This window comes from Papio anubis, chromosome 20 (genome assembly GCF_008728515.1).
Source record: "Papio anubis isolate 15944 chromosome 20, Panubis1.0, whole genome shotgun sequence".
Lineage (NCBI taxonomy): Eukaryota > Metazoa > Chordata > Mammalia > Primates > Cercopithecidae > Papio > Papio anubis.
Window position 1 is genome coordinate 29,389,293 of NC_044995.1, and position 21,943 is coordinate 29,411,235.

Genomic DNA, 21,943 nt, shown 5'->3' on the forward strand with positions numbered 1-21,943 from the left:
TTTGAAGTACATTTATAATATTATAAAATAATGGGTGTATCCTTGTTTTCCACCGACAATCAACCCAACTTTTGTATTTTTAGTAGAGACAGGGTTTCACCATGTTGGTCAAGCTGGTCTCAAACTCCTGACCTCGGAATTCTCCCACCTCGGCCTCCCAAAGTGCTGGGATTACAGGCTTGAGCCACCACGCCCGGCCAAGGGTTTCATTTTTATTGCGTCATCAACAGATTTGGTGTTTTCAAAAAATTGTTACTGGCAATTTAAATGAGTGTGAGGGGATTTTGTTTTTCATTATGATGTTTATGCATTTCTCTAGAAATTAGTTTTGAGTGACCTTTCAAATGTTTTGATGAAAATTTATTTCAATTTGTCTATTTCTAAATAAAGTTATTCAACTTTATTGTTCAGTTTTTTTTTGGGGAGACGAAGTCTTGCTCTGTCGCCCAGGCTGAAGTGCAATGGTGAGATCTCTGCTCCCTGCAACCCCCGCCTTCCGAATTCAAGCGATTCTCCCGCCTCAGCCTCATGAGCAGCTGAAATAACAGGTGCGTGCCACCACACCTGGCTAATTTTTATATTTTTAGTAGAGACGGAGTTTCACCATGTTGGTCAGGACGGCCTGGAACACCTGACCTTGTGATCCGCTTGCCCCTGCCTTTCAATGTGCTGGGATTACAGGTGTGAGCCACCGCACCCAGCTATTGTTCAGTTTTAAAAGTTGTTTGTAGTTTTTGAATATTGACTCCTATCACATGTAATTTGTAAATATTTTCACCCATTTTCTAGGAGGCATTATCCCTCTTTTAAATATTTATATGTGCAGAAATGTTGAAGTGTAGTGTAGTTAAATTTTTTGGTTTTTTCTTTGATGCTCATGCATTTAATTTTGTATCGAAGAAAATGGTGCCAAGACTAATGTCGTGTTTTCCCTATATATTTTAAAGAGATTAAGAAGTTATCCAGTCAGGCGTGGTGGCTCATGCCTGTAATCCCAGCGCTTTGAGAGACTGAGGTGGGCAGATCATAAGACAGGAGTTCGGGACAATCCTGGCCAACATGGTGAAACCCCGTCTCTACTAAAAATACAAAAAAATTAGCCGAGCGTGGTGGTGTGCATGTAATCCCAGCAACTCGGGAGGTTGAGGCGGGAGAATCACTTGAACCTAGGAGGCAGAGGTTGCAGTGAGCTGAGACCACGCCACTGCACTCCAGCCTGGGCTGCACTCCAGCCTGGGCAACAGAGCGAGACTCTGTCTCCAAAAAAAAAAATATTAATCTTCCTACGTCTAATTAAAAGATTTTTCACATATGATATAGGTCAATAATTGACCTTCATTTTATCAGTATGGATATTCAGCTTTCAACATAATTTTTTGAAAAGATTATCTTTTTTCTGTTGTGTGCTCATATCAGTTTTGTGGGAGATTATTTGGCCTTATACAGAAGGGTTCATTTCTGGGCTCTCTATTCTGTTCTTTCATCTGTCTTTGTGTCAGTACCACATTGTTTTTGTTATTGTTGCTTTTAATATGTTTCAAAATCAGAAAATGTAATGTCTCTTTGTTGTTTTTTATGGGTGTTTGGCTGTAGTTCATAATAAAATTTTAACATTTTAAACAGTATTTCCTTAAAAAACTCCTATTTGGATTTATATAAAAATTGCTATTGTTATTTTTTGAGATGGAGTCTCACTCTGTTGCCCAGGCTGGAGTGCAGTGGTGAGCTCTCAGCTCACTGCAACCTCCGCCTGCCAGGTTCAAGCAATTCTTCTCTCTCAACCTCCAGTGTAGCTGGGATTACACGCCCAGCTAATTTTTTTGTATTTTTAGTAGAGATGGGGTTTCACTGTGGTGCCCAGGCTGGTTTCGAATTCCTGAGTTCAGGCAATCCACCTGCCTCAGCCTCCCAAAGTGCTAGGATTACAGGCGTGAGCCAATTCACCCAGCCATAAAAATTATATTGAATGTGTCTACCACTGTAGGTTGTATTGACATTTTGAAAAATTAATGTTTTTTTGATTCCTGAGCAAACATATGTTGAAGAGTATGTTTTATTTTCATATATTTTTGGATTTTTTTTAGTTTTACTTTTAATTTCTAGTTTAATTCAGTTTTGGTCAGACAACACAAAGTGTAATTTTGGTCTTCTTAAATTTATTTGTTATTGTTGTTGTGTTTGTTGTGGTTTTTGTTAGGAGACAGCATCTTACTCTGTCACCCAGGCCAGAGTGTACTGCCATGATTTTGACTCACTGCAGCCTCAGCCTACCAGGTTCAAGTGATCTTTCCACCTCAGTGTCTCATGTAGTTGGGACTACAAACATGAAGTACCATGTCTGAGTAATTCTTTGATTGTTTGTAGAAATAGAGTCTCACCATGTTGCCCAGGCTGGCCTCAAACTTCTGACTCCAAGTAATCCTCCCACCTTGGTCTCTCTAAGTGTTGGGATTATAGGCATGAGCTACACCACTAAGCTGGCATTCTTAAATTTAGTAAAACTTAATATGTGTCCTAACATAATACACCAGGTGCAAATAAGAATATCGTGTATTCTGTTGCATTTGACTGGAAAGTTTTGTACTCATCTGTTAAACCTAATTGGTCTATAATATGGTTTTGATGTTCATGTCCTCCAAACCTTATGATTAAATGTAATTTTTAATGTTGTATGTGAGACCTGGTGGGAGGTGTTTGGGTCATGGGGGCAAAGTCCTCATAAATAGCTTGGCACCATCCTCTCAGTAATCAAAATGTTTACACTCCATTAATTCAAATGAAAGCAGGTTTATTAGAAGAACCTGGCTCCTTCATCTCATACTTGCTTTGTCTCTCATCATGTAATATGTACAGTTACTCTTCATCTTCAACCATGACTCTAAGTTTGGTGACACTCTCACCAGAAGCAGATGCTGGCACACACTTTTTCTACAGTCTGCTAAATTGTGAGCCAAATAAATATTATTTCTTTATAAGTTATCCACTGTCCGATATTCATCTATATGCAAAATAATTGATACAGTCTATAACGTTGCCTAGATTTTCTGTTTTCTTATTTTTTGTTTAATGTGAATTTTCTATTATGGAAAATGGGGTCTTGATGTCTACAATTATTATTTTGCTATGTATTTCTTGCTTTACTTTTGTCAATATTTGCTTTATATATTTTGGAACCCTGATATACATACACATATAGATAGATAGATAGATAGATACATAGATAGATAGATAGATATAATAGTTATATATATTTGTGATAAATCAACCTATATTACCAATATATACTATCAATGTTTGTCTCACGTTAGCACTTGACTTAAAACATGTATAATACCTAATTGTAGTTACTATTTTCATAAAATACAGGTTTTTTTTCACTATGTAATTTTCAGCCTATTTAACTCAATGCTAAAATGAGTCCCTTGTAGGTGGCATATTGTTTACTTTTTCTTAAGCCACTAAAGCATTTTATTTTTTCTTTTTATAATTTCATTTATTTACTTGTTTATTCATTTATTTTTGAGATCGGTCCCACTCTGTCAACCAGGCTGATTTGCAGTGTTGTGATCATGGCTCACAGCAGCCTCAACCTCCCAAACTCAGAAGATTCTCTCGTTTCAGCCTCTCAGGTAGTTGGGTTACAAGTGTGTAGCATCACACTCAGCTGGTTTTTTTGTATTTATGGTTGAGATGGAGTTTTGCTGCATTGCCAAGGCTAGTCTCAAATTTCTGAGATCCAGTGATCAGCCCACCTTAACCTCCCAAAGTCCTGAGATTACATTTGTTTCTATTAAGTAGTTTAATTAATTTATATTTAAAATTATTTATTAAAAATGAAGTTACCACTTTTATTGTTATTGTTTTACGTGTTCCTCAGTGGTAGTTTTTTATATGTTGGTTTATTGCCTTAAATTTCATTTTAATTGTGTAGTGATGTGCTTCAATTGTTTTTTATATCTCATTTTGCATAGTTTCTATAAATATTATCTTCATAATCATCTTGTGTATTAGTCAGTTTTTATGCTGTTGATAAAGACATACCTGAGATTGGGCAATTTAGAAAAGAAAGCAGTTTATTGGACTTACAGTTTTGTGTGACTGGGGAGACCTCACAATCATGGTGGAAGGTGAAAGGCATGTCTCACCTGGTGGCAGACGAGAGAGAGCTTGTGCAGGAAAACTCTGCCTTATAAAGCCTTCAGATTTCATGAGACTTATTCACTATCATGAGACCAGCACAGAAGAGACCTGCCTCCATGATTCAATTACCTTCCACCACGTCCCTCCCACAACATGTGGGAATTAAAGATGTGTCTTGGGTTGGGATATGGCCAAACCGTATCATCTTTAAAAATGGAGTTTACATGAAACATCTTAAAATTAAAACAATATATTTCTATCTCATGACAACTTCGATTGAATATAAAGGTTATACCTCTATATTTTTCAGTTTGTCATTAATATTAAAAATTATTTCATATTGTGTATTTATTAACATTCATGCAGGTTTTTATTTTGTTTTAAATATTCTACAGAATAGCTTTAAGAGTTATATGCATCATCTTTATGATAGTAAAAGTTTCTATATTTGTCTGTATATTTACATTTAATAGAGAGCTTTATGTTATATATGGTTTTATGATGCTGTCCAGTAGTATTTTATTTTTAAACAAAATTGACTCATTATAACAATTCTTATTGCTATATGTAGAGTCTCACTGTATTACTCAGGCTGACCTGAAACTCCTGGCGTCTAGTGTTGTGACAGCCTTGGCCTCCTAAAACTGTAAAATTACCGGCATGAGCCACAGTGCCTGGCTACCATGTACCATTTTTTTTGGTAGAACTGTGCTACTGGTGAACACCCTCATCTTTTATTTTGGATTTTTTTTATTTTCATCTTTTAAAGAGAAATAACTTTAAATCAAATACTATTGGTTAGAAATATTTTTTCCTTTTATTACATCAAAATTTGGGAAGTTCTCACCCTTTTATATCTTCAAGTAATCTCTATGTTATTTTTTCTCCATATTCTTCTTCTGAGATTTTCTTAGTTAATATATTGATACAGTTGATAGTATCTAATAACTTTTACATTCCATGTTTTAATTTTGTTTTGGAGTTTTATATTTTTATGTTACATATTTTAGGGTATGCCATCACACATCCATTAATTGTGTTTTGATTTTTTAGTATATATTATAATTGTGCATGCCAATATTTAACTTTATACAATTTAAGACATTGTGGAGCAAAATCATATATGAATTAGCCATATGTCTTTTTCTAATAGAATTATCTCTATGTTTGTTTGCCTGTATAAATGTTATCCTTGTATTTTTTTAATAACATGTATATTTGTTGTGTAAGTTTGTTGTGAATGTTTTTCTAATCCTGTGTAGATGAGAAGTCATAAAATTCTTGTAATTTCAACATCCTATTTATTTGTGAATCTATATAATTTTTGTGAGGTAGAAACACTTGGATTTGAATATAATTTAAAACAATCATAATTCTGTATCTCTTTTAGGTATTATTGTTTATTTTTACTTGTCCAAAAAACACAACAAAATTTACCACAAAATATTTTAAATATTCAGTTTAGTCATATTAGTTACCTTGACATTGTCATGCAACATATTGCTAAAATGTTTTTCTCTTGCAAAGCTAAATCTTCATACATATTAAACAACTACCAATTTTTCCTTCTTTTTTTCTTTTTTGAGATGGAGTCTTGCTCTGTCAACCCTTGCTGGAGTGCAATGGTGCGATCTCAGCTCACTGCAACCTCCACCTCCCATATTCAAGCAATTTTAGTGCCTCAGCGTTCTGAGTAGCTGGGATTACAGGTGCCCACCGCCATGCTTGGCTAATTTTTACATTTTTAGTAGACCTGGGGTTTCGCCATGTTGGCCAGGCTGGTTTCAAACCCCTGACCTTAGGTGATACACCCGCCTCGGCCTCCCAAAGTGCTGGGATTACAGATGTGAGCCACCATGCCTGGCCCCAGTTTTTTCTGTTTTATGGCACTTTGCAAAAACCACTCTGTTCTTTGTTTCTAAGAGTGTAACTCCTTCATATATCTCATACAATCTCTGTCTTTTTGTGGCTGGCTCATTTCATTTTGCATAATGCCATCAAGATTTATATTTATAGTTCGTAGAATATTTCCTGCTTTTTGAATACTGAGTTATATTCTAGAATTTGTTTTTTTTTTTTTAAGACAGAGTTTCACTCTTGTTGCCCAGGCTGCAGTGAGTGCAATGGCACAATCTCGGCTCACCGCAACCTCTGCATCCCAGCTTCAAGCGATTCTACTACCTTGGCCCTCCAAGTACCTGGGATTACAAGCATGTGCCTCCACACCTGGCTAATTTTGTATTTTTAGTAGAGATGGCGTTTCTCCACATTGGTCAGGCTGGCCTCGATCTCCTGATCTTAGGTGATCTGCCTGCCTCAGCCTCACAAAGTGCTGGGATTACAGGTATGAGCCGCTGTGCCTGGCCACAGAATTTTTATATTTCAAATTATATCTACTGAATTATTTAGTGAAAGAAATTTGCATTGCTTTCACCTATTAGCTTACAGTAACAATGCTGCTATAATTAGGAGTATGTAAATGACTCCTTATATGATAATCTATGTATAAGTTTATATACTTGCTGCATTCTATTTTATAGTCTACTTATTTACCTTTATGTTCATACCAAATTGTTTTAATTTTGTAGCTTTGTAGCATGTTTTGAATTAAGAACTTTAATGCCTCCAGCATTTTTTTTTTTAAGTTTCCTGGGTACTTTATTGTCTCTTGAGCTTCTATATACTTTTGGGGTTGCTGTTTCTGTTTCTTCAAAAATGCAATGAGGAATTTGGAAAACATTGCATTAAATATGTAGATTGCATTGAGCAGGATGGACCTCTTCACAATTTAACTATTTCAATCTCTGCATAAGAGCACACTCAGTAATGTGTTGTTTAATTTCTGTGTATTTGTAAATTTTTCAGTTTTTTTCTCTTGTCGTTGTACACTCATTCCATTTTGGTCATAGAAAGTAGTACGTAAAATTTTACTTTTAAACATTTTGAAGGCTGGGTGCCATGGTTCACACCTGTATTCACAGCAGTTTGGGAGGCCGAGGCAGGTGAATCACCTGAGGTTGGGAGTTTGAGACAGCCTGACCAACATGGAGAAACCCTGTCTCTACTAAAAATACAAAATTAGCCAGGCGTGGTTGCGCATGCCTATAATCCCAGCTACTCGGGAGGCTGAGGCAGGAGAATAGCTTGAACCTGGGAGGCAGAGGTTGTGGTGAGCCTAGATCGTGCCATTGCACTCCAGCCTGGGCAACAAGAGCAAAACTCCATCTCAAAATAAATAAATAAATAAAAATAAAAATTTTGGTAAGATTTCCTTTTTGGCGTAAGATGCAGTCTATCAAGGAAAACATATGAGCTATTGAGAAGGGTGTGTATTCTGATGTTGTTAAGGAGTGTTCTCCATAGCTTTGTTTGGAGTAATTGTTTTATACAACCTTTAAGTAGTCTGTTCCCTTGTTAACGTTCTTTCTTGTTTTAGTTTTTGTTACAGAAAGTGTATTATTAAAATATCTTCATCTAATTATATTGCTTTCTTTGTGTTTCTTCCTTTCTACTAATTTGCTTTATGTATTTGGAACCCTAATGTGAGACACACACACACATACACACACACACACACAGATTTCTCATAGGTTTCCAGTGAATTAATCTATGTTTTTTGATGTCCTTCTTTGTTTCTTTGGAGTTTCGATGTCAAGTATATTTTATAAAATATTATGCTTTTTGACTTAAGATGTAGCTTGTGTATGATTATTTTTACTGTTTCTGCTCTCATTTGATTAATGTTTGCATGGAATGTCTACTTCCATCCTGCCACTTCCAATCTTTTTTAATCATTAGATTTATTTTATTTATTTTGTTTTTTTGAAACAGAGTTTCACTCTTTTACCTGGGCGGGAGTGCAGTGGCGTGATCTCCGCTTACTGCAACCTCCGCCTTCCGGTTTCAAGTGATTTTTCTACTTTAGTCTTTCGAATAACTAAGATTTCAGGTGCCTGCCATGACACCTTGCTAATTTTTGTATTTTTAATAGAGACGGGCTTTCACCATGTTGGCCAGGCTGGTCTTGAACCCTTGACCTTGTCATCCATCTTTCTCAACCTCCCTAAGTGCTGGGATTACAGACGTGAGCGACTGCACCTGGCCTTAAAATTAGATCTCAACTGACTCTTGTAGAAAGGCAAAATGTATCTTGGCTTTTTTAAATGTTTTAATAAATCTATTTATTGAAAGTATGTCTCAATTTAAAAGTTAATTTTCTATATATTTAAATAATTTTCTGAAAGAAACTTTGTTATTTTATTAAGCATTTTATTTGATTTTTACGTCTGTGTCTCTCATTTATTCTTCTTCCATTGTTGTCTTTTTGAAGATTGTATTTATATGCTTTCATTGTTTTCTTTTCTCTTTTTTTTTTTTTTCTTTTTGAGGTGGAGTTTCACTCTTGTTGTCCAAGTTGGAGTGCAATGGCGTGATCTCAGCTCACCGCAACCTCCGCCTCCCGGATTCAAGTGATTCTTTTGCCTCAGCCTCCCGAGTAGCTAGTATGACAGGCATGCGCCACCACACCTGGCTAATTTTGTATTTTTAGTAGAGACAGCATTTCTCCATGTTGATCAGGCTGGTCTTGAACTCCTGACCTCGGGTGATCCACTCACCTCGGCCTCCCAAAGTGCTATAATTACACGTGTGAAACACTGCACCCAGCCTCTTCTGTGTATTTATAGAAATATTTTTGTGGTACCTTGGGCATTACATATAACCTCTAAAAGATACAACAATTTATTTTAATCTGGCAAAAAACAAATAAATAAATAAACTTAAGTTGCATACAAATTTTTTTTTTTTTTTTTTTTTTTTTTGAGATGGAGTCTCATTCTCTCACCCAGGCTGGAGTACAGTGGTGTATCTCAGCTTACTACAATCTTTGCCTCCAAGGTTGAAGTGATTCTTCTGCCTGAGCCTCCTGAGTAGCTGGGAATACAGCCATGTGCCACTATGCCTGGCTGATTTTTCCTTTTTTAGTATAGACGGGGTTTCACCATGTTGGCCAAGGTGGTCTCAATCTCTTGACCTCATGATCCAGCCATCTCGACCTCCCAAATTGCTGGGATTACAGGCATGAGCAATTACACCCAGCCTGTTTTGTGTATTTATACAGATATTTTTGTGGTACATTGGTGATTACATATAACCTGTAAAAAATACAATAATATATTTTAATCTGGCAAAAAAAAACCACTTAAGCTGTATACAAAAATTCTTTTTTATTACATCATCTCTAAAACTTGTCATTTATGTTGCTATTTATATCTTTTATATTGTATATTCATTAACAGATGTTTATAATGATTTCTCTGCTTTTATCTTTCAAATTTCAGAGAATAATTAAAAATGTTTTCTGCACCACTAGGATAATGCTAAGAAATTCTACTTTTGTGTATTAGCATATATATTTGTTGAGCTTCTTTTTTTGTTTGTTTGTTTGAGACAGAGTCTGCCTCTGTTGCCCAGGCTGGAGTGCAGTGGCACGTTCTTGGCTCAGTACAAGCTCAGCCTCCCAGGTTCATGCCATTCTCGTGTCTCAGCCTCCCGAGTAGCTGGGATTGCAGGCACCCACCACCACGCCCGGCTAATTTTTTCTATTGTTTTAGTAGCGATGGGGTTTCACCATGTTAGCCAGGATGGTCTCGATCTCCTAACCTCATGATCCGCCTGTCTTGGCCTACCAAAGTGTTGGGATTACAGGCGTGAGCCACCGCCCCCCAGCCAAAACCTCAACAGAGCTCCTTTATTTTTACATCTTTTTTTCTAACTTTTAGGATCTTTTAGTTTCCTTTTGTATTTTTTACATCCACAGTTTCTTTTTTTGAAATGTTAAATATTTTTGTTCTCGTCCTCATTTTTCTGATTTTCCATACTTGCCTCTGTTCTTGTTTTAATCAGTATTCAATTTATTAACAATTCTTAATGTATAAATCTTAGTTTTTTATATATCAGAAAATTTTATGATATTTTTGATGGGATGATACTACCCTATTTTGTATATTATAGGCTTTCAGTTTTTTACATTAAAAAAACTACCTGTCAAAATTTTTATAATGTAGCTCCTGGCATAGTCTGAAAACAATTATCTTGGCTCGTGATTATGGGAGTTTTTCAGACATATTCTTAGGACCTGTGTTGCCTGAAATTTTGTGTTTATTTTTTAGTTAGGGTTTATTCATGTTACTTTGTAGGAGTCAGTAATCACTTGCTACACTTGTTCCTTTTCTGTGGTACTGCAGTCTCGCTGCTGCTGGAACATTTTTCTTTGATCTCAGCAGACTCAAACTCTCATTCCAAAGTATACCACCATTTCTGTCAGCACTTTATGTCATGAGAGACAGAAAACAATGTCAGGAAAAACCACTGAAAGCCAGAAATGACAATGAATGTGCCAGTATCTTACCTTTCTTTTAAAACAGAAATCAAGAGTTTGCAATTTACTTCTAAAGGCACTATGTTATAGTGGGAAGCAGGAAAAGCTGTGTTGGGTAAATTTAGACTTTTCTTTTTCTTCTATGTGGTTTTTTGCATTGTGCTCATCTGGAACACTGCACACACTTAACTGATTTATAAATTTCCCACAGATGTATTTTGGTTTGTATGTTTTTCTTACATTTAAATGTCTGTGAAAGAATTAGGGTCTGTGGTATTTTTGCAAAACCATCTTGTTTATGTAGGTTGTATAATTTTATAGGTAAGATTTTTAAACTATATTTATGTCAGTATAGTAAGTGGAGTAAATTATTTTAATTTTTTTTTTTTCCAGGTATATGTCCTCATTTTGCTCAAGACATTTGGCCAGAGCAGGGCATGGAAGATTCTTTTCAAAAAGTAATACTAAGAAGATTTGAAAAATGTGGACATGAGAACTTACAGTTAAGAAAAGGTTGTAAAAGTGTGGATGAGTGTAAGGTACACAAAGAAGGCTATAATGGACTTAACCAGTGTTTCACAACTACCCAGGGCAAAGTATCTCAATGTGGTAAATATATGAAAGTCTTTTATAAATTTATAAATTTAAACAGATATAAGATAAGACATACTAGAAAGAAACCTTTCAAATGTAAAAATTGTGTCAAATCATTTTGCATGCTTTCACACAAAACCCACCATAAAAGCATTTATACTACAGAGAAGCCATACAAATGTAAAGAATGTGGAAAAACCTTTAATTGGTCCTCAACCCTTACTAATCATAAGAAGCCTCATACTGAAGAAAAGCCCTACAAATGTGAAGAATATGGCAGAGCTTTTAATCGATCCTCAAATTATGCTACACATAAGATAACTCATACTGCAGAGAAACCTTACAAGTGTGAAGAATGTGGCAAAGCATTTAGCCAATCCTCCACACTAACCATACATAAGAGGATACACACTGGAGAGAAACCCTGCAAATGTGAAGAATGTGGTAAAGCATTTAGCCAACCCTCAACCCTAACCATACATAAGAGGATGCACATTGGAGAGAAACCCTACAAATGTGAAGAATGTGGCAAAGCATTTGTATGGTCCTCAACCCTAACTAGACATAAGAGGCTGCACACAGGAGAGAAACCCTACAAATGTGAAGAATGTGCCAAAGCTTTTAGACAGTTCGGACACCTTACTACACATAGGATAATTCATACTGGAGAGAAACCCTACAAATGTGAAGAATGTGGTAAGACATTTATATGGCCCTCAACCCTAAGTAAACATAAAAGGATTCACACTGGAGAGAAACCCTTCAAATGTGAAGAATGTGGCAAAGCTTTTCATCGATCCTCAAATCTTACTAAACATAAGATAATTCATACTGGAGAGAAGCCTTACAAGTGTGAAGAATGTGGCAAAGCATTTATATGGTCCTCAAACCTTACTGAACATAAGAAAATTCATACTAGAGAGAAACCCTACAAATGTGAAGAATGTGGTAAAGCATTTAGCCGATCCTCAGCCCTAACTACACATAAGAGAATGCACACTGGAGAGAAACCCTACACATGTGAAGAATGTGGCAAAGCTTTTAGCCAATCCTCAACCCTTACTGCACATAAGATAATTCATACTGGAGAGAAACCCTACAAATGTGAAGAATGTGGCAAAGCTTTTATATTGTCCTCAACCCTATCTAAACATAAGAGGATTCACACTGGAGAGAAACCCTACAAATGTGAAGAATGTGGCAAAGCTTTTAGTCAATCCTCAAATCTTAGTACACATAAGATAATTCATACTGGAGAGAAACCTTACAAGTGTGAAGAATGTGGCAAAGCGTTTAATCGATCCTCAAATCTTGCTACGCATAAGATAATTCATACTGGAGAGAAACCTTACAAGTGTGACGAATGTGGTAAATCATTTATCTGGTCCTCAACCCTTTTTAAGCATAAGAGAATTCATACTTGAGAGAAACCTTAAAAAGGGTAAAGCATGTGGGAAAGCATTTATAAGTTTCTCAACCCTTACTGAACATGAGATAATTCATACTAGAGAGAAACCCTACAAATGTGAAGAATGTGGCAAAGCATGTATATGGTCCTCAACGCTAAACATAAGAGGATGCACACTGGAGAGAAACCCTACAAATGTGAAGAATGTGAAAAAGCTTTTAATCCTCAAATCTTACTAAACATTAGATAATTCACACTGGAGAGAAACCTTACAAGTGTGAAGAATGTGGGAAAACTTTTAATTGATTATCAAATCTTACTACACATAAGATAATTCATACTGCAAATAACCCCTACAAATGTGAAGAATGTGGCAAAGCATATGATCCTCACCCCTAAGTAGATGTAAGAAGATGCACACTGGAGAGAAACCTTACAAATGTGAAAAATGTGGCAAAGCCTTTAAATGTTCCTCAACTCTTACTAAACATAATTCATACTGAAGAGAAACCTTAAAAATGTGAAAAATGTGGCAAAGCCCTTAAGCAGTCTTCAATCCTGAGTAACCATAAGAGAATTCAAACTGGAGAGAAACCCTGCAAATCTGAAGAAATGTGGGAAATCTTTTAACCTGTCTTCAACCTTTATTAAACATAAGATAATTTCATACTGGAGTAAAACCCTACAAATGTGAAGAATGTGGCAAAGTGTTTTTCTAGTCCTCAGCCCTAACTAAACATAAAAAAATTCATGCTGGACAGCAACCCTACAAATGGGAAAAAATTGGCAAAGCCTTTAACCAGTCCTTACATCTCACTACAGATAAGATAACTCATATTGGAGAGAAATCTTACAAGTGTGAATAATATGGAAAGCCTAAAAAAGTCCTCAATTCTTAACAAATATAAGATTATTCATACTGAAGACAAACTGCAGATCTGAAAGATGTACCAATGCTTTTGACAGCACCTCAAACTTTTCTAAACAAAGAAAATCATACTCCTGACAAATCCTAGAAATGTGAAGAATGTGACAAAGACTTTAAATGATTGTCAACAATTGATTGTGGGTAAGATAATTCATACTGGAAAAAACTACCACTGTGAACAATGTGGCCAAGCTTCTAACCAATGCTTACAGCTTATTGCACCAGAAAGCGTTTATATTTGAAAACAAATGTACAAATATAGACAAAGTAAAAAAACCATTAATACCTGCTCACATCTTACTCAAAATCAAAGAGTTCATACTAAATAAAAGCATTAAAAGTCTAATTACCATCAAAAGATAAGAACGTTTGTCTTTAAAGTGCAGAAGAGTATTTATTTTGAAAAAGCATTACAAATATGAAGAGGGTTGTAATACCTTTACTTGTATCACAGAGCTTATTGTACATATTTTGTACTAGAGGAAAACCCTGAGGCAGTTATTAAAATTTTGTTCAGTATCAGGGAGTTTATATTGAAGAAAACCCTACAAATATGCTGAATTTGGAAAAACATTTTTTCAAAAACTACAAATTATAAAACACCAAAGAGTTCATACTAAAATATATTTTTGCAGATGCATTAAATATGAAAGATGTTCAATCCAAAATTAAGTCTATGTAAATATCAGGGAATAATTCACGGTAGAAATATCTAGGGCACTCAAACTTTAGACATTACACTAAATCAGAGTGCTGAGTGTAGGAAATAATACAAACTAAAGTTCGTGTAAGCGTTAATTGTGTATAACTTTAAAAGAAGTAGAATTTTTTTGGAGAGTTATAATTACATTCAAAGTATACTTTTTTTTTGAAAATACAGAATTTTTTAAAAGCTAATAATAATGGAGTTAAACTCTTAGATTACTTCATGCTGTTTCACCATTCCTAGTGTATTCACATGTGAAAACGTGACTAATTGTTGCTGCATAAAAGATATGAGAGATTCTTTTTTATTAGGTAGGTATTATTTATGACCTTTTCTATGGAAAGGTAAGGACCTTAAAATGTAAGATACATGATGAAAATTTAAGTAAAGAGGCTCTTTGGGTTAACATAATATTGAGTTATGCATGAGGTAGGTGTTCAGAGTAATATTTTTCTGCATCATTATGAAAGAAAAGCTTTCTTATTTAGTTAACATTAAGTTAGTAATATTGTACTTTTATGGAATAATATACATTATATTTTAAAATTATAAATTATGTGTGAACTTTTTAATTCAGCATTTTTAACATGTTAAATACTATCGTGAATTCATTGAAGCATTATGCCACTAACTTTAACCTATTCCACCTTATTCAGTGGTGTAGGTAAAAGATGGTAACAATACACTATTTGGTAAGATAATGGACTGAGATCTCTAGTAATCTTTTTGCCAGTGGCTTTAAATTGCCAATAAGTTAAAAAATATTGTTCCTATAGGTTAAATTTTATTCTTATTTTTACATTCAAATTTATTTTTCTTAATTTTTGTGGATATGTAATATGTGTATATGTTTATGCCATATATGGCATATTTTGATACAGGCATGTGATATGTAATAATCACATCAGAGGAAATGACATATCCATTACCTCTAGCATTTATTCTTTGTATTACAAGCAATTCAGTTCTTCAGTTTTAGTTATTTTTAAATGTACAATTAAGTTGTTATTGACTACAGGGTCATTTTTATGGTCATAATGAAAATTATATACAAACCCAAGTAAAATCCATACATTTCTGTGTCCTGAATAAATATTTTTTAAAATTTTAATATATTTTTATTTGAACATGTGGCCTCTGGCTGCAAGCATATATGAACTCTTAGTATTGATTTACATGAAATTAAATATACAGATCTATTAGTCTAAAGATAAATCTTAGGTGTAAATAAATTATGTAGTGTGTTTGTGTTAGTGTATGTTTGAAACTATTTTTAGCCAAAAAAAAAGTAATATTGGAACAAAATAAATCATTTTAAGAAGGTGTCTAATTTACTAGAGAGAAAACAAAAATTCTCAAAATTACTGAAAGTAAGTCTATACTCTCTGCTTTGTATTAAATTTATTACCGTATAACTTTTTGGTTTATGCTTCAGAATCTCCCCATGCAAAATACCTGTTTTAACTTGACTGTTACTCATGTTAGACCCATAATTTTTGTTTGTTTGTTTAGTAGTTTTTTCTTTTTCTTTTTCTTTCTTCTTCTTTTTTTTTTTTTTTTTTTTTTCTTGGCTCATTGCAACCTCTGCCTTTCAGGTTCAAGCAGTTCCCCTGCCTCAGCCTCCCAGGTAGCTGGGATTACAGGTGTCCGCCAATACGCCCAGCTAATTTTTGTATTTTTAGTAGAGGCAGGGTTTCACTGTGTTGGTCAGGCTGGTCTCGAACTTCTGACCTCAGGTGATCCATGCACCTCAGCCTCCCAAATTGCTGGGATTACAGGTGTGAGCCACCATGCCCAGCCTGTGTAATAGTTTATGGAATATTCATTATGTGAGCTGGTCTGTAAGTATAATAATAATTTTTTAAATTTCATTGTGCCATTATTTATTGGGGTACAGGTGGTATTTGGTTAGATGAGTAAGTTCTTTAGTGGTGATTTGTGAGACCCTGATGGACCCATCACCTGAGCAGTATACACTGCACCATATATGTTGTCTTTTATCCCTCTCCCTTCCTACTCTTCCCCCCAAGTCTTCAAAGTCTATTTTATCATTCTTATGCCTTTGCATCCTCATAGCTTACCTCCCACATATCAGCAAGAATATATGTTTGATTTTCCATTCCTCAGTTAATTCACTTAGGATAATAATCTCCAATATCATCCAGGTCATTGCAAATGCTGTTAATTTCTTTTTGTGGCTGAGTAGTATTCCAACATATATGTACATGTCATAGTTTCTTTATCTACTCATTGATTGATGGGCATTTTGGTTGGTTCCACGAGTCTGAAATTGTGAATTGTGCTGCTAGAAATATGGATGTTCAAGTATCTTTTTCAAGTAGTCAGTATTTGGGTTTATTTCTGGGTTCTCTGTTCCATTGGTCTATGTTTCAAATAACGACTTCTTTTCCTGTGGGTAGTTACCCAGTGGTGGGATTGCTGGATCAAATGGTAGTTCTACTTTTAGTTCTTTAAGGAATCTCCACACTTTTTTCCGTAGCAGCTGTACTAGTTTACCTTTCCACTAGCAGTGTAGAAGTGTTCCCTGATCTCTGCATCCAAGCCAACATCTACAGTTTTTTGATATTTTGATTATAGCCATTCTTGCAGGAATAAGGTGGTATGGCATTGTGGTTTTGATTTGCATTTCCCTTATCATTAGTGATGTTGAACTTTTTAAATGTTTGTTAGCCATTTTTATATCTTCTTTTGAGAATTGTCTATTCATGTCTTTGGCCCACTTTTTGATGGGATTTTCTTTTCTGACTGATTTGTTTGAGTTCACTGTAGATTCTGGATATTAGTCCTTTGGCAGATGTATAGATTGTGAAGATTTTCTCTCACTCTGTGAGTTCTCTGTTTACTCTGCTGACTGTTTCATTTGCCATGCAAAATCTCTTTAGTTTAATTAGGTCCCAGCTATTGGTCTTTGTTTTTACTGCATTTGCTTTTGGGTTTTTGGTCATGAAATTTTTGCCTAGCTAATGCCTAGAAGGGTTTTTCCAATGTTATCTTGCAAATTTTTATAGTTTCAGGTCTTAGGTTTAAGTCCTTAATTCATCTTGAGTTGATTTTTGGTATAAGGTGAGAAATGAGTATCCAGTTTCATTCTCCTACATGTGACTGGCCAATTATCCCAGCACCATTTGTTGAAAAGCGTGTCCTTTCCCCACATTATGTTTTTGTTTGCTTTGTTGAAGATCAGTTGGCTGTAAGCATTTGGGTTTATTTCTGGGTTCTCTCTTCCTTTGGTCTATGTGCCTATTTTTATACCAGTACCATGCTGTTTTGGTGACTACAGCCTTATAGTTTGAAATCAGGTAGTGTGGTGCCTCCAGATTTGTTCTTTTTGCTTAGTCTTGCTTTGGCTATGTGGGCTCTATATGAATTTTAGAATTGTTTTTTCTAACTCTGTGAAGAATGATGGCGGTATTTTGATGAGGATTCTGTGGAATTTGTAGATTGCTTTTGGCAGTATGGTCATTTTCACAAATTTGATTTTACCCATCCATGAGCATGGGCTGTGTTTCTATTTGTTTGTGTCATCTATGATATCTTTCAGCAGTGTTTTGTAGTTTTCCTTGTAGAGTTCTTTCGACTCCTTCATTAGGTATGTTCCTAAGTATTTTATTTTTGTTCAGCTATTGTAAAAGAGGTTGAGTTCTTGATTATTTCTCCATTTGCTTGCTGTTGGTGAATAAAACAGCTACTGATTTTTTTACATTAGTCTTGTATCCAGAAACTGCTGAATTCTTTTATCAGTTTGAGGAGCTTTCTGGAGGAGTCCTCAGGGTTTTCAAGGTAAATGATCTCATCATCAGCAAACAGGTACAGTTTGACTTCCTGTTTACTGATTTGGATGCTGTTTATTTCTTGTCTTATTTCTCTGGATAGGACTCCAGAACTGTGTTGAAGAGGAGTGTTGAGAATGGGCATCCTTTCTTTTTTCTGTTCTCAGAGGGAATGCTTTCAACTTTTCCCCATTCACTATTATTTTGACTGTGGGTTTGTCATAGATAGATTTTATTACATTAAGTTGTGTCGCCTGTATGCCAACTTTGCTGAGAGTTTTAATCATAAAGGGATGCTGGATTTTGTCAAATGCTTTCTCTGCATCTATTGAAATAGTCATGTGAATTCATTTTGAATTCTATTTATGTGGTGTATCACATTTGTTGACTTGTGTGTGTCAAACCATCCCTGCATCCCTGGTATGCAACAAACTTGATTATGGTGGATTATCTTTTTGACATGTTGTTGGATTTGGTTAGCTAGTATTTTGTTAAGAATTTTAGCATCAATGTTTATCAAGGATATTAATCTGTAGTTTTCTTTTCTGGTTTTGTCTTTTCCTGGTTTTGGTATTAGGGTGATGCTGGCTTTACAGAATGAATTAGGGAGGGTTCCTTCTTTCCCTATCTTGTGGAACAGTGTCAAAATGATTGGTACCAATTCTTTGAATATCTGGTAGAATTCTGTGAATCTGTCTAGTCCTGAACTTTTTTTCTTGGTGATTTTTAAATTACCATTTTAATCTCACTCTTTGTTATTGGTCTGTTCAGGGTATCTAATTCTTCCTCATTTAAGCTAGGAGGGTTGTATTTTTCCAGCAATTTATCCATTTCTTCTAGGTTTTCTAGTTTATGTGTGTAAAGGTGTTCATAGTAACCTTGAATAATTCTTTGCCTTTCAGTGGTGTCAGTTATAATATCTCCTGTTTCATTTCTCAGTGAGGTTATTTGGATTTTCTCTTTTCTTTTCTTGGTTAATCTTGCTAATGGCCTATCAATTTTATTTATCTTTTCTAAGGAGCAGCTCTTTGTTTCATTTACCGTTTTTATTTTTTTCTTTCAGTTTCAATTAGTTCTGTTCTGATCATGGTTATTTTGTTTTTTCTGCTGGGTTTGGTTTGTTCTTGTTCCTTGAGATGCGACCTTAGATTGTCTGTTTGTTCTGTTTCAGACTTTTTGATGTAGGCATTTGGGGATATGAACTTTCCTCTTACCACCTTAGCTGTATCCCAGAGGTTTTGATCGGTTGTGTCATTATTGTCATTCAGTTTGAAAAATTTTTATGTTCCATATTGATTTTGTTTTTGACCCAATGCTCATTCAGGAGCAGGTTAATTTCCATGTATTTGCACGGTTTTGAAAGTTCCTTTGGGAATTGATTCCCAGTTTTATTCCACTGTGCTCTGAGAGAGTGCTTGATGTAATTTCAATTTTCTTAAATTTACTGAGGCTCGTTTTATGGTCTATCATATGATCTATCTTGGAAAAACTTCCATGCGCTGTTGAATAGAATGTGTGTTCTTCAGTTGTTGGATTAAATGTTTTGTATATATCTGTTAACTTCATGTGTTCCAGGGTAGAGTTAAATCCTTTGTTTCTTTGTTTACTTTCTGTCTTAATGACCTGTCTAGTGCTGTCAGTGGGAGTATTGAAGTCCCTCACTCTTATGGTGTTGCTGTCTATCTCATTTATTAGGTCTATTAGTAATTGTTTTATAAATTTTGGAGCTCTAGTGTTAGGTGCGTATATGTTTAGGATTGTGATGTTTCCCTGTTGGATCAGGCCACTTATGATTATATAGTGTCCCTCTTTGTCTTTTTTAACCACTGTTGCTTTAAAATTTGTTTTGTCTGATATAAGAATAGCTATCCCTGCTTGCTTTTGGTGTCCATTTGCATGAAATGTCTTTGTCCATCCCTATATGTTATTTGAGTCCTTGTGTTAAGTGAGTTTCCTGAAGACAGCAGGTGAGTTCTTATCCATTCTGCAGTTCTGTCTTTTAAGTGGAGCATATAGGCCATTTCCATTTAGTGTTAGTATTGAAATGTGAGGTACAATTACATTCATCATGCTTTTTGTTGCCTGGATAGTTTGGTGGTTTTTTTTGGTTGGGGAGGGGAATGGATTCTCACTCTGTCGCCCAGGGTGAAGCGCGGTGGCTTGATCTCGGCTCACTGCCACCTCCGCCTCCCAGGTTCAAGTGATTCTCCTGCCTCAGCCTTCTGAGTAGCTAGGACTATAAATGTGCACCACCACGCCCAGCTAATTTTTGTATATTTAGTAGAGATGGGGTTTCACCCCCATCTCTAGAAATTCAATGGCAATAAATATTGTTGCCCAAATATTAAAATCTAATATCCAGGACCAATTTTAAATTCAGTAGTATTGGATAGCAGAGCTACAGACCCAGAAATGTAAAATATGTTCTAAATATTCTAAAGGTTCTATCATAAAACAGTATTTTGGAATTAAATATCTAGAATCTTTCATAATATTTTCTCTACTGAACACGGTACTAGGTTGGTAACTGGAGAATCCTAGCAAGTCATGTTACTTTTTTCTAACAAAACGGGCCTTACTGTCTCTAACTCTGATCTGATCTCCTGCCTTGAGCAAATAAAAGAGCCCTAGAATGTGAAGAGACATGAGACAGTAGTCTAAAACTCAGGTAGGTATGCATGAATGAAGCAGATAACACAGATGAGAGGTTCAAAGGTCAAAAAGAATGCCAGACCTTAAAATGTGGTATGGGATGCTCTGCTTCAGTGCAAAGATTTCCTAAAAAGCCTTTTTTTTTTTTCTCTAGCTCTCAAGTAGGAACATTTTTGTCCCATATCCTTACATTCTTTCTAGGGACTCTACTTCCTATTTAGTGATTTTCCTTTGAGGGTACCATGAGAACTAAACTCCTCTTTATGGCTTATAACGTACTGCGTGGTATGCCTGCTCTTCCATTGCTTTGGGGGAATATAAAAATATCTCTGAGTATTTTTGAGGAACTGCATGTTAGGTTATTTCTTAAGTTTTCCCATCATGTCTGAAATGTGTGAGAGCAGTGGTGTTATTAAGATTTGTTTCAGAAATCTCAGGAACAACAATGACAGATGTTACTTATTTCTCTATTTTCTGTTTTTGATATTAGCAATCCTAACACAGTTCAAGTGATAGGTCATCATTGTTTTCATTTGCAATTGCCTGTTGGTAGGTGATATTAATTACTTATTTTATATACCTATTGGTCATGTGTATATATTTGCTGGCAAAATATTTTTTGAGTCTTTTGACCATTTTTCAGTTGGATTTTTATTGTTATTATACTTGTCTTTGCTTTGAATTTCCTGTATAGTTTGAATATTAAGCTTTTCTTGTATATATGGTTTGCTCTTGTGAGCATGCAATAAATATTCGAGTATAGGTATCATTTTCTTATAATAAACTATTTTTCTTTGAGTAGATACCCAGTGATGAGACTTTTAAATCAAATGCTAGCTCTATTTATAGTTGAGATTGAGCATTTTTGTCATGTGTTGGCTATTTGCATGTCTTTATTGAAAAATGCTTAGTAATGTTATTTACCCATTTTTCAATGGGATTCTTTATTATGATATTTTTGAGTTGTTCAAGTTACTTGTAAATTCTGAATATTACTTTCATTTTGGCACATAGTTTGCAAATATGTTCATTTATTCTGTAGATTGCCTGTTTAGCCTGTTGATTATTTTTTTTGCTGTGCCAAAACTTTTTAAAGTCCCATTTGTCTATTTTTAATAATAATATAATAAATAATATTACAACAATAGTTTTCTTTGTTGTGTTCTTGCTTAATGTTGGTATCAGGGTGATACTGACCTCAGAGTGACTTAGGAAGAATTTCATTATCCTCAGTTTTGGGGAAGAGTTTCAAGAGGATTATTACTCTTTGTACATTTGTTAGAATTTGGCTGTGCATTTTTCTAGTCTTAAGCTTTTCTTTGTCAAGACATTTTAAATTACTGAC

At 35.0% G+C, this 21,943-nt stretch overlaps 1 protein-coding gene across 6 annotated transcripts in view; it reads left to right on the forward strand.

The window, feature by feature from the left end:
- LOC101003406 (zinc finger protein 726) overlaps window positions 1-21,943 on the forward strand; it is a 125,082-nt gene that overhangs the window by 11,016 nt on the left and 92,123 nt on the right. The window contains exon 4 of one of the 6 annotated variants that reach the window (XM_031660318.1): window positions 10,913-13,728. The exons of the other annotated variants lie outside the window; for them this stretch is intronic. Coding sequence (XP_031516178.1) covers window positions 10,913-12,537 — 1,625 coding nt within the window. The 3' untranslated portion in view covers window positions 12,538-13,728. Of the gene's footprint in view, window positions 1-10,912; window positions 13,729-21,943 lie in introns of those variants that run through there. 6 annotated transcript variants of the gene reach the window in all.